The sequence below is a fragment of the Caenorhabditis remanei genome, chromosome X, assembly GCF_010183535.1.
Source record: "Caenorhabditis remanei strain PX506 chromosome X, whole genome shotgun sequence".
Taxonomy (NCBI): Eukaryota; Metazoa; Nematoda; class Chromadorea; order Rhabditida; family Rhabditidae; genus Caenorhabditis; species Caenorhabditis remanei.
This window is the reverse complement of record NC_071333.1, coordinates 10,118,731-10,132,387: the sequence shown is the minus strand read 5'-3', so window position 1 is coordinate 10,132,387 and position 13,657 is coordinate 10,118,731. Positions and strand designations below refer to the sequence as shown.

At 38.3% G+C, this 13,657-nt stretch overlaps 2 protein-coding genes across 2 annotated transcripts; one reads left to right on the top strand and one right to left on the bottom strand.

Moving 5' to 3' along the window:
- GCK72_023985 (uncharacterized protein) lies at positions 1-11,217 on the top strand (the record flags this gene model as incomplete). Its single annotated transcript, XM_053735667.1, has 19 exons — positions 1-705; positions 787-987; positions 1,354-1,470; positions 1,515-1,643; positions 1,695-1,799; positions 2,680-2,843; positions 3,347-3,420; positions 3,732-3,906; positions 8,813-8,891; positions 8,975-9,288; positions 9,357-9,548; positions 9,596-9,710; positions 9,757-9,952; positions 10,002-10,201; positions 10,248-10,376; positions 10,423-10,673; positions 10,723-10,828; positions 10,880-11,104; positions 11,164-11,217. 19 exons carry the CDS (start codon positions 1-3, stop codon positions 11,215-11,217), a joined length of 3,531 nt encoding a protein of 1,176 aa, XP_053579233.1.
- A 606-nt stretch (positions 11,218-11,823) lies between these two features.
- Positions 11,824-13,395, bottom strand: GCK72_023984 (uncharacterized protein; the record flags this gene model as incomplete). Its single annotated transcript, XM_053735666.1, has 7 exons — positions 11,824-11,965; positions 12,014-12,100; positions 12,151-12,409; positions 12,455-12,569; positions 12,619-12,747; positions 12,805-12,886; positions 13,355-13,395. 7 exons carry the CDS (start codon positions 13,393-13,395, stop codon positions 11,824-11,826), a joined length of 855 nt encoding a protein of 284 aa, XP_053579232.1.
- Positions 13,396-13,657: the final 262 nt, after the last annotated feature.

Below are 13,657 nucleotides of genomic sequence, written 5' to 3'. Positions count from 1 at the left end.
ATGAGTCGGTCTAACGAGAACAATGAAAAAACTGACGAAGTTGAGAAAGCGATCGAAGAGCTCAAAAACTTAAAAACTTTTGATGATGAGAAGTCTCGTGAAGGAACTTCTGGAGCTGTACCGCAACCAGTGATTGAAGTTAATGAGATAGCTCCTGATGAGAAACAACCTAATGAACCAACTCCTGATGTTGGTCTGAGTGCTAGTCCAGGTGGATCTGAGAAATCGAAAGAAGAAGTCAACTGCCTCAGTGTAACTCAGCCAACAACTTCTGAGCGGAAACCATCAAGAAATTTGGAGGATATCGATAGAACTCTCGACGAACTTCAACATCTGGCGGACGACGCATATATGACTGCACAACTGGCTCAAGGGAACCAAGCCAAATTGTTCGATAAGTTGTTCGAGACAAGTTCAGTGTATCTGAAAAAGTGTGAAACTGTGCCAGAAGATCTGACCCAACAACAGTTTTCCGATGAAGATGGCATTCTAGAGGAAATTGAGGAAGCGGTCAGAGATGCTGAAGAAAAGCAATATGAGCCGAATCATGTGAGCGTTGTATTGGATACGGAGTGCAGTTCTGATGATGACGTCGTTAACGAGCGGTATCTTGGTCTTGGAAAAGTTGGTCAGTTGAGACTGGATGAAGGAGGAGAATCATCACGAAGTACCGGTGGGCATCGAGTACGACAACGTGTGTCTAGTGTGAGTAGTGATGAGCTGTGACTGAAAATTTTGAATAAAAAACAGCAAAAAACTTCAGTGATCAACAGTTGAAATTTGCAGAATGCCACATTACATGATCGACGTTCAATTATATCCGGTCACGAGAGAGCCCGAAGTAATGATTCAAGGTCTACTAGCCTGTTCTCATCTTCAATTGCTTCGTTCCGTCGACCGATTTCTCATTTCTCCATAGACAACTCTTGCTTTGATATCACTGATCCGCCGACTCAACGTTCCTTGATGTGTACACCAGTTGAAAAGGTTTGTACTTTTTGTCTATTCAAGAATGTTACAAAACATGTCATGTTGAATTTTGTAACATGAAATCATAATTTTTCAAAAAGATGTGTATTCCTAGAAAAGACATTTGTGAAATGTTCAGGTCAGTGTCAGTTTGCTCAGCTGCCACTTCTCAGAGTAGACGTTCTTCAAATGCATTTTCGTCTTAGAAAGAGGTCAATTTGACCCTACTTTGCTCACTAAAATGGAGAGGCCGTGCTTCTCCGCAACCATTATATAATTCTTCGTCTTTTCAAACCTCCAGAGCTCAAAACTGCAAAACACGCGTTTCTTTTTTTTTTCAAAGTTATTTTTCTTTTCATATTCATCACATTTTCTGTATTTCAGATGTTCGTCAAAAACTCTCGCTCAGCACCGGAAATGCGGGTTCATGAAACCAAAATTCATCCGTTCCTACCATCACGTTCTCCATCCAATGATGCCACAACAACGACCAGTGATGTTGTGATCTGAATTCAATACAAATAATGGATATGTTTTTGTTTCAGCCGAGCGTTTCATCCGAGTTGTCTATGGAACAACCACCTCAACCAGCTGTAGCTAACTTGAAACTTCGTTTGAGTGAAGGATTGGCTGAAACCGCTTCTCCAGTGGCATCTCCAATTGTGAAACCAAAGGTTTGTTTCAAAATTTTGTTTTTATATTTATGAAACCTGAAACTAATTCAGAGCCGAAAAGAAAAGAAAACCAATCAACAAATGCTCAAAGGGTCGGCCAGTTCTCCCAACATGAATTCACAAAATTTGGTTGTGAATATTATGAAACCAGTAGATGTATGTTTGTATTTTTTGTTGCTCGCTTTTTGTTTTGCCAGAACTGACCGTAAATCAGTAAAAAAGCTGTTGAAAACAAGAATTTTGTAGTCTTCCAAACACAAATTTTTGTAGTTCTGGTCAGAGCTGGACGGAAGACATTTTGGGGATCGGAGAGATTTAGAGTCGCACTTTTTGGTCTATTAGATTCAATCTCTTTTTACTGTCTGTTTTTTAGTGCTACCAACATATTTTGTCATTCTCTAATAATGTCTGACACTGAAAGCGTTGACACATACGTCTTTTCCGAGGACTCTGTTTTTGAGGTATTCACTGTTTGGTCTAATGGGGCATTGATGTAGTTTGGAACGGAAATACAATTCTTTTTTATCCGAATAGAGCGAATGCTAAGAAAACGAAAAGAAAAAACAACCAATTTCCGCTTCGAAAGCATTTTACATTGCCTCCTAGCACCCCAAAATGCATCTTTATGGATTCCATTTGATCATCCGAAATCATTCGATTTAGCGGGGGTGGATGTTATGAGATGTCACCAAATCCCATTGAAAAAAAGAAAAAAATTTCGACAGTTCAGAGAATCGTTCATGTGACTGAACTTTGGAACGTTCCATTTACAAACTATCATATAATCCAATAGATTTAATGTGAGTCTGTGACAGATTACTTTAGAATGAGGTGCAAAAACTTGATAATCTCTGATAGAACTCAAATAGTCGAGTCAAATCTAGTTATGCGTCTGTAAATTGAACTGAAATAAAATAAAACCCACTCATAAGTCCATATACTTCAGTTCCAATATTCCGCGACTTACTAGTAAATCCTATTAGTGCAGCCAACAATAACGATTGAGAAAAAAGAATCAAATCTGACTTTCCTGCAGGTGGAGATAGAGGGTGACAAGCCAAAACTCAACACAAACCGGACATTTGAAGTTGTGACTGTCAATATTGCTAACGTGGAATTTGTTCGGAAGCCGAAAAAGTCTCTGTACGTGATGGCCAAGTTTGATGGAAAGGATGTGCATCGTTCTTCGAAGCTTCGAAAGTAAGTCGTCTAGTTTGTAGATCTAAAAACTTCTGATTTTGCAAATAAGGAACTGAAAATCCTAGTTTGTAAATGACATCAGGTTCATGATAGAAGCTCGTTTCCGAATTGATCATAGAATCGTGAAAACACAATTATAGTATTTTATACATCTAATAGAATTGGCGCATTTTCATTCACCTCTTCTTTACAAAATATCCTCGTTCAATTTCACGCCGAATAGCAACATTAGCGTTCCCACGCATTCAACAAAAGCAGTAAATTTATCGGTACGCCCACACCTCACAATTGTCCCAATTTTCTTCAATGTTCGATGTTTTTGTTGCGTTATTTATTGTGAATACATTCTCTTCTCTTTATTTTTCTTTCTCCTCACTTTACTTTTCCAAAAATGACCGATATGAAATATGGGCTGAGAAAAGCAATGTGTTGACAGCAAAAATGATGATATGCATAATTGAAGGCAATTGTATATGTGTATTGACGATTATTTCTTCTTTCAGCGAAAATCTTGCACACGACTTCTCCGTCGAAACAACCGACTCGTTCTCGAACTTGCATCTTGTCTTCCTTGAAGGTTTGTTGTTTTTTCCATTTGTTTACTACTTGTTTGCATTCAATTCAGATAAAATTAGAATTCATAGCCCTTTAAATTACTTTTCTCTCAGTTTTCTAATTGTTATGCAAATTTTGGTCAAGTTCAAGAGTGTTGAATATTCAACTCGCGGTCGGGTTTGTACCTGTGACGTAATGAATTGAATTGAATTGAGAGGGGCAAAAAAGAACCGAATAGTTTTTGTATTTGGTATTCTGTTCTGATCCTTCTTTTCGCCAAAAACCCAATTTGTGACCCTCCCGGCAACTAGTTTTGATCATCAAACATCACAGGATCAAAAGCAAAAGTGGCTCGTCCCGTGGGAAAGGTGTCGATTGCAAGAAAAGATCTTGAAGTTGGAGCTCCACTCGAACAGACTTTGAAACTGTGCGCCGTGTCCAAGTATCCTGATTTCTGTGGTCAAATTTGTATTGATATCCGTCGTCGGACGGGCTCATTTTCTTTGAGGTGAGTTTTTTTTTCCATCTACTTAACATCAATTTCGTTCATTTACTTGAATTATGATATTCAGTTATAGTTGCTTTACTGAAGGTAAAGAAACCAAAAAATGTCATAATTCAATCTACCATTGAATCAGTTTTTCTTCGAGTAACGACTAGTCGTACCTAAACTTTCACCTATGGAAAAGCAATTTTCCAGTCAAAAGACCAACTCTTTTTGTTGTGGTGGTTTTGAAAAATTATGAAACACTTGCGTTGAAAAACCGGAAAACCCACGTTTTACGTGTTCAGCACATGTTTTTTTCTTGTTTCAAACTTTTCATTGTTTGCAGACCGTCTTATTCTTATCAATCGCTTACCCCTCCTGACTATTTTCATTTATAAACTGATTTCCGTTTCTCCCGAAAACTTTTTCACCTTTGATTCAATGAGAGCTGAGTGTTTTTTTTTTGTCCGAGAGAAGTTCAAACATCTTACGTTATTCTTTTTGTTTTTTGTTGAGATCCATTGATTGATGTTTAACCGAGCGTAGCTCATCTTTATGAAAAATGTTGGTGGCGGTTTCACTGATTTTCTTTTTTTTTTCAATTGAAACTGAAGACGGGATGCATGTAGCCTAATTTAGTTGGAATAACTACGTTTGCCATGAAAGGTTCTAATTTACAAAAGTCTCTAATTTCATCTTCTTATTCCAAGTTTTAATTTGCAAACAAAAACTTCACATTCTCCTGCAATCAAAACCGTTACAATCAGTCTAGTGTAAAAACCAATAGACTCATTATCAGCCCATTTAAAACGTTTTCTATTTGGTTTTTGACTTCTGGAGCGGGCGAGAATAAAAGTGGCAACCAAACAGTTATTAGTATCATTGAGCTGTCAAACAATACCCCTAGGATTATACTACCTACGCGTACACCCAGTCTCTCTTGTTTCCCTAATCCTTTCTCCACATTTCTGTTCTTTTTTCATTTTTCGCCGTACACTTCGTCGAACGAACGTCTGCATCACCACTTGAGTACTTACACTAAAGGTCATTCCCACCACCATTCACCCCTCTATTTCGCCATTTTTCTTGCCAATCTTCTCACCCATTTCTCATCGTCTTCTTCTGCTGCGTTTTCTAAAGTTTTAGATTGACAAGGGGAATTTGTATTTTGTAAAAGTTCCTAATTTTCAAAAAAAATTTGGGTAGGGTACCCCGCATCTCATGGTTTCAGCTCCCGTGGTACAAAAATTCTTTTCAAAAAACAGTTGGTCAGGTGAGCTTTGACAATCTTTCTAATAAACTCTTGACTTGTGAAAATATCATGAAATTTCAAGGCACATGGATGTGTTTTCTTTTCTTTTCAAAACAAAAATTTCAAGATGAGATAATAAAAATCGTGAAATCTCAGAAATCGCAAAGAAAAGAAAACACTTATTTCAACGGCAGGTCTGGTGCTCGAACATTATTGCTTCCGAATACCACTTCTATGCTATGTTTTTCTTTCTGCTTGACCTGTCATATTCCTATTTTTGTCGGTTGGTGGGTGGCATGCCGGATTTCGAATAGCTCAACGCCCACATTATGTATAACTTTCTTTCCAGATTCTGTTTTCCAGCAGTTCTTCTCAGTTTTCAACGTATTTTTCTATTTCCTTGTTCCTTCTCTGACAAGTTGTGAGAGGTCTTGTTTTCTTTACGCAAATCTGGCACTTCTGCTCTAAAGATAGCCATCAACCGTTAATGAGAAAAACATAGAAGAAAATGAGATAGATGCGTAGGAGGAAGAAAAATGATATAAGTTTCTATTATTATTCTTATTATTCATATTCAGTATGACCATGTTATAGGAAAACAAGAAAAAAGTTTCGAAATCCAATTATACCCACTATTTTGAAATATCGAGTAGTCCATGGCCTCATTTTTATTCTCTGATGTACTGACTATCAATCACTCAACGGCGAACTTTCTCCTTCTCTCGACCTTTTTCCATGAGATATACCCCCGAAATACTTGGATTGTTGGTGGCGGAGAAAAGAAAAAGAAGAAACAGAAAAGAAGGGACCGGAAGCCGTGGGTAGCGTGTTGCTGCTCTTTCAACTGATATTGTGATATTAATGAAGGTGACATTGCACCGCAAGAGCTACCCGTGAGAGAGAGCAAACAGCTGTTTGGCATGCGTCCAACTCTTGATCACCGTAAGGCGAAACGTCTCACCTGCGTGGGAGTTCCTTATCTTTTTCTAATTGTTCCATTTTAAACACACCGTTTTCCTTTTTAAATGACCTCAAGTTCTTCGAGGGAGGGAAAGTAAAAGGAAGGCGGGGGTTGTGAAGACAAGAAGGCGGCAATTTGCAAGGAACAAATTGGCGTGAAAATAGAGAAAAAGAGGAAGAGCGCAATAAAATATGAATTACACCTTGTACTCGGCTCAATTGCATTGCATCTTTTGTCGGCAAAGAATTGAAATGAAGAAAAAGAAGAGTTCTGTTAAATGTGGGCCCCCGGAAGTCTAACTTCACTATCTCATCTCTTCATTCTTTTTCTCGCATTCAATGAGAGCACAACTTTTAACGGAAGAAACAAAAATTCTCTTTTTCTTTTCATTGGGATTGGGAGGACCCTGTGATCCGACCAACAGTTGGCAAAAAGTTCATGAATTATTTTTCAAGCTCATATGACATTCAATTAATTTTTGCCACACCAGTCGTTTCTAAATATTTTATAGGGACCATCCGTCTGGAAGTTAATTGTCGTCTCTCTGAAAGTCATTTTTCTCAACTTTCTCGTATCCTTAGTCTCGCAATTATGTTCTTTTGCTCTTTCTTGCCCTTCTGTTTTTTTTTGCCGGGAATGAATCTTTCATCTTTGAAATTTGAAACTTTTTTTGCCTCCGTTAAATTGAGCTCTTTCGGAACTCCCAGTTGCACATCTGGAAGATGCGCTCTCTCTCACTCCCTCAATTTCTTTTACTCACTCATTTTCCCGCCACCACTCTGATCTTGGCTTCTCTTTATCACCCTCTCAAGACGGGTCAAACCATATGATTGCTCAAAATATTTCGAGAGGCAGCTGAATAGTTTTTGTGTCCGAGTATTATTGTCTCTGAGTCAAATAGTCTGACTTCGCGCAGTGAGTGCCTCTGTTCCGTTTTGAAGAATCGGTGTTGTAGCTTCTGAAAAATTGAATTAAGAACAAAGACAATTATAACAACTATCAAAGCTATTGGTATCGAATTCCAAATAATAGTAATAATAGAAAAACAAAGCAAAATGATCAAATTTTTCCTTGAATTGTTTTGAAATAAGATAACTATTCCATTTTCTAAACTCATTCTCTCCTCTTCCTCCATCATCATCTCAACCCCCCATCACCCATCGATAAAATAACAAATAGGCCGACTTTTGCGTTGCTATAAATTTAATCTAATGGCAAACACATTGTGCGGGAAACGTCCCCGTTCTTAGTTTTCGTTCGGTTTTAATTTTGCGTCGGAAGTGAAAATGAATTACCAACATCAGGTATCTCTTTGTGCAGTGTTTTTGTAACAAATCTTCAATTCATTTCTACTTTTCTTCTGCTCCTCCTCCTCGCACCAACAGAGAACCATCCAGCCGGGCGGTTGTCACCGACAACACTAACTGTACAAATAACCACCCCCGCTGGTAGACGAGACGCTTTTGAGTACTTTTCTGATCTTCTTTGTGTATGTGTTTTTTTCTGCGAAACTGAACGGATGAGTGGGATCATAAAAATTGTGTTAATTTTTTTAGAAGAGAAAATGCCAGATGGATCCACATTGTCGTATTTTTACACCTCTGCTGTAAAAAAAACTGCTGCACGCAAATGCTGTTTGACGTTTACGTTTGTGCGTACCACTAATAAAATTAGTCATCCATTACTTATTCATGCGCTGGTCCTCCCAGTCATAAGCTTCGGGGTTTTTTATTCACGATGTTCTGTTTCAATTCTGTTCTCCGTTACAGAAGAAAACAAACATGTCTTCTTATATTTCATCTGGTGACACCCCCGCCTTTTTTTGCTTCCTACTTCTGCTTCTCAGTTTCCGTTTTCGACATATTTGTCTCAGTCTCAAAAATTGTAGTACGCCCGCGCTCATTAGAAATTGTAGCAGTTCAGGAAAGAGCGGCCTGAGCACTAGTATGTCCAGACGGCGCTATGAAAATATGTTATAAATAGACCCTTTACATCTCCGCCCACACTTTACAACGTATTCAAATTCAACTATAAATTAGAGTCGGAATTCAAAAATGAACTAGAAAACTCTGCATTTCAGAAAAGAGAAATTTTAAAATTCTAATCCTAGTATAATGCGAATTTCAAAATCTAGCATTTCAGTTTCGGAGGATGTCTCAGTTTTCGAAGGGTTCGTCTTCATTGAATATTCAATCTTGTTTTGTTCTTTCTTTGTGCGCCTGACTCACTAAATATGATCAACTCAACTTAGTTTCCACCACTTCCGCTGTCTGAAGTGGGAACATCTCACTCTTTTTTCTTTTTCCATTTTGTCCCTTCTTTTTGTTCCTTGATCGAGTTCTAATGAACAAAAGACTCCGCAAATTAGTAGAATCTTATATTCATCCTTTACAATTAGACACTTCTGTAACGCTGCCAAAGCCTAAAAAAAAGAACGTTCCGTCAACGTCATTTTGTAAACAATCCGTTTTGCTTTGCACAAAGCCGTTGGGTAAGCAATGTGCGAATAGAAATTGGAGTACAACAAAACATTGATGCTGTATACAAGATGTTTCTTACACATTCTTATGCTTGTTTTCTGAGAAAAACGATTATTGTCTAGGCTACAGCTATTTCTGTGTGGGAGCTTGTAATTTTTGTACTTTTGGCTTATTCTTTGCAACACTCATCTCTGTGGTTTGTTATCTCCTCAAACAATGGTTTATGTCTTGCAGAGTCGTCGACTACGGTGGATTGAAACTCAAAGAGAATCAATCTCTACTCCTACTCGTGTCCATAATCAACAATTCCAGCGTATGTACTTTTTCTTTTTCTCCTTTTTCATGTGCTTTGAATAGGCTCCTCTTTTTTCTGGGAAAAAAACTCTCTTCTTTTAGGAAGTGGGCAAGCTGTCCATCGACGCTGACGAAAAGCGAAGCAAGGAATGGTTAGAAATGCCATGTGCTGAAGGAATGCTCTCGTTAAAATTGACTCTCTGGCAGGATCTCCTAAAGGGCATCAATTCAGTTTTTCACGGTCAAGTTCGAGTTGACGTGGACGAGAACTGGAAGTCTGGACCAGCTAAGTGGTTCTACTTGCGTGCGAAAACTAATGAGGAAGGTGATAGTGGTGAAGAAGGTGGAGATATTGGAGAAGTCACTTTAAGAACCACCTATCAAATTGATCATATTCTACGCATGCAAGTGTACAAGTGAGTTTATTTCTATAACCTTCAAAGATATGAACAAATGTATCCAAATTACTCAATTCCATTTTCAGACCACTTCTCGATCTCCTCTTCTCGGCTGGAGATGTTCAACCACTCACGGCATCACTTGTTGCTGTCATTGAAGCTCTTCCGAAGGTTGAACTCGGACCAGTATCCCGTTCTTTGGTTGAACTCATGGCACAAACGGATCGTATTCGTCCAGTTCTCAGCTCTCTCTACGTCAATAGTATCTTAAAGTGCCAGTGAGTCATTGTTCAATTAGTAAAGACGTAACTGTGGTTTGTAACAGGGATGAGAATACATTGTTCCGTGGACAATCTCTTTCTGGAAAGATGTTGTTCGAGATCTTGACTACATTCGGTAAAATGTATTTGATCACTACATTGAAACCAGTTGTCGATAAGGTATGTGGTTTTATTCATACTATTGACACAAAAATTTCTGTTTTAGATCTACAAGGAGCGTAAGAATTGCGAAGTTGACCCAGCTAGAGTCGTTGTTGGAGCATCCTTGGAGAAGAACAGAAACAATTTGTTGGTCTACTTCCAAATGTTGTTTGAACGTGTCACAACTAGCTCTTCTGACTGTCCACATCTTATCAAACAACTGCTATATGACTTGAGAAATGTTGTTGGAACTCATAGTGGTAAGTCAACTGGTCAGTCACAGCAGTGTAATAATGATTTATCTTCCAGTCCGTCCAGGTGTTCAACGTCTTGCCGTCTCATCATTTGTCATAATGCGTTTCTTTGCCGCCGCAATTCTAAATCCAAAAGCTTTTGAGATCCGAAAGGACCAACCAGATCTCCGTGTGTCCAGAACTCTTTTGTTGCTCTCAAAACTTCTTCAAAGATTGTCGAACTGTAGTGTTAGCGAGGGACCATTGTCTTCAAAGGTAGTACATGGCTACTGTGAAACGGTTAAATATGGTATAAATTCAGGAAATCTGGCTGAATGGAGTGTTTGAAACAGTGACAAGTGAACAACACAAACTTCTTATGGCTACCTTCCTTGACAACATTTCTTTGGTTGGAGATCGTACTGAACCACCGAAATGCACAGTTTTTAAGGTATTTACCGTATTCTCCAGAATTAACATAAATATTTCTCTTACAGTTCGGAAACCTCCAACAAGTTGACCGAAGCCGTTTGGCCTGGAAAAAAGTACTGCACTACAAGAAGCGTTATGTCCAACTGACTGATAGCAATCTTATCTGGCAGAAGGATGTTCAATGTGCACCAAAGGGGACTATATTGTTGTCAGATATTAAATCAGTCACTGTTGATAACAAGAACATCATCACTATTGCTTGTGAGACTTCTCAAGTTGAATTCGAAGCACCAGGAGGAGTCGAAGCAAATGATTGGTACGTGTAAAACTGTTCTTTATAATTATGAATTCGTTTTCAATTTCAGGTTGAACGCTATTGAACGACAACGTAACCGTGCAACTCATGAGACCGCAGAAGAACCAGGAGAGCACTTCTTTGTTGACGCTGAAAGACATGTGGACAAAATTCATGTACGTTCTGATCTTTGTCTTTTCTACTCAAACTAATCATTGATCTTTTAGAATCTATTGTACAAGTATCGTGATACAATGATTGAATGGAGAGACCAACTGCAGTCAAATGCCGAATTAGATGAAAAAACTGCACCGGAACTGCTCAAAGCGAGCTATGTAGCCGAAGGAGAAAGACAAATGCACAAAGAGTCACTTATTGCTACCCTCTGTTCCACTATCGACGTCACGGATGCCATTCAACTAGCACATGAAGAATACGAGAAAGAGAATAAAGTAAGTTGTGAATAGAGCCAATTAAAAGGGAAAAAAATAACCAAAGTATTATATTTCAGGGTCAAATAAAGATGGAGGAAGCTCCAGCGGAGTGCAGTCAAAAACAAACTTGATGATGTCTGATGGCGTAATATATTATAGTTGATACAAACAATAGGGGCATAATTCTCCCAATACTTAACATAATTCTACACTTATTCTGTAAACCCAATAATCCGACCCATTGACTCTAAATTGTACTACCCAAAAAGCCCGAATACTTGTCGCTTCGCTTCACGCTCAGCACCACATAACTATATGACATAATAGACCATCCCGAACATACCCTCTGTAGTTGCCGGTGCGCATATCAAATCGATCTTTAAAACTTGTGATTCAAACCGTTTTCCCCCCGACCAAAGTGTTCCACCAAAAGACTATGAGAAAACACTTTTATTATCAAGCACTTCAACTTCACACCTTCTTCTCTCATCATAGTATTTTTCACCCAGGCCAAAGCTACGCCATAAACAACAACCTGTTATTTTTCAGCTTGTCGATCTCACAACTTGAATTTTTTTGATAATTGCTTTCCTCGAAACCGTAAACTCTGAAATTTGTTGAAATATTGTCTGATAAAACAAAATGATTCCACGAATAAAGATTTGAATACAATCTCCTGTTTATTAAACATAGTTTCCACAGGACATAGATAACAATACAACTTGAAAATAACATAATTATGCCAATAGATGTGAACTGATTGCTTCAGATGCAGCCAATGTTGACTGGAGAGTGAGCCGAGCGCATTCCTGGCCGATTTGAAGAGATTCGACAACTGTTTTATTATGGACCAAACCCGCAATAACGCCACTGTTGAAACTGAAAACAAAAAATGTGGACTCTTTGACAGAAAAAGAAAAAAGTTACCTATCCCCAGCACCCGAAACTGAAATAATCTTATCCATGTGAAGCGGAGGAGGAAGTGATTGATACTCCAGCTGACCTAACTTGTTTCTGGAAAACAGTTTTAGTTTGGTTGCCGGATTAAAAAATGTACAAAATACCTGTATGCCACTGCTGATCCTTTATTTGACAGTGTCACAACAAACACCGAGGTGTTCAGGAGCAATTTCGTTTTTTCTTTTTCGATAAGTTCAAGTACACTATCTGCGGAATCAATGACGGAAGGATCAACAGATACATGGCAGAGCTTTGCCCATTTCAGGAACTCATTGGCGTTTGGTGACGCGGCTGTTACTGCTCCAACCATGCCGGTGTCAAACACTTTCTTCGTTTTCTCGATATCAGTTGGCTCAAACCAAACTGTGAAATTTATTCTATCACTTCTTCCTATTAAACAATAAATACCTTGTTTCTCATGTTTCTTCGCAATTTCCAAAGTTCTGGTCATAACTGGAACTGGTAAGTTAGCATCGAGAAGAATGAAGTCAGCTGATTCTAGAGCGTCTTCATTGCTTTCAATCTACATTTAAGAACAGTAATTCTCGTATTCTCATTATTGCTTTTCTTACCAATGACGGGGTGAGGCAACTCAGAAGAGGCTCACAAGTCACAATACCATATTTCACATTCCCTCGAACATTCACGGCTAGATATGTGCATGTTGGTTTGTGAGGTACCACTTTCACTCTATTGGTGTCCTGAAAATATTATCATAGAATGTATCAACAGAGCGAAGACGAATGTGATGCACACACAAATCTGTCACTATGTTGTCGGAAGAATTGTCCATTCTGATCGTCGCCAATTGCAGAAATAAAGATAGAATCGCAACCCAATCTGTAATGGTATTCATTTAAGAGTTTTGTCAAAACTCTTTCTTATTCCTTTTGAGTTTTTAACATCAGATACAACAACTAAGCATTTCGATATAGAACTAACATTTGCTTAACATTGAAACATCAAAAATCAATCAGGTTAGAATCTTATACAGTGACCTTTACTCCAAAGAGTGAATCATTTGAATCAAGTGTGTATGCATTCATCTTTTGCTTATCGCTCTCTGCTGTTCCCTTTCTTTCATTCAAAAACTTTTTTCGAATGTCTGGACAAAATGACGACATCTCATTAACCAAAAGTCAATAGTCGTTTATTGCCGCACTCTATTCTTCCTTTCTTTCTTTTTTGAAATGAGTCAAAATCTCATCTCATTCGAATTCGAAAACAGTTATAGAGTAAACACGCACTTTGGTAATTTCTTTTTTCTCTCTCACTACTTTTCTCCATTCATTCAAAATTGTAACTAACCTGCCAAGCGCATCTGCATGGTTTCTTGCCACTCCTCCCATTCGTTGAACCACTTGACCATTGTATGAAGCGCCATCCTCCTGAAAACAAAAATAGAACGGAATTTTTTTGAAAAGAAAACTTTTTGATAGTTCTCACAACATTTTTTGGTTGATGCGATTTTTCATACGTGTGACACAAAGCCACTTTGATACTTTGAACAAATATCAACGCATCAAAAAGCTGTCCTCCCGATTGGCAGTGCCGGAAGCTTCCACACAGTTCCCATCTATTTTTTTCCTCCCCCCTCCATTTTTCAATCAG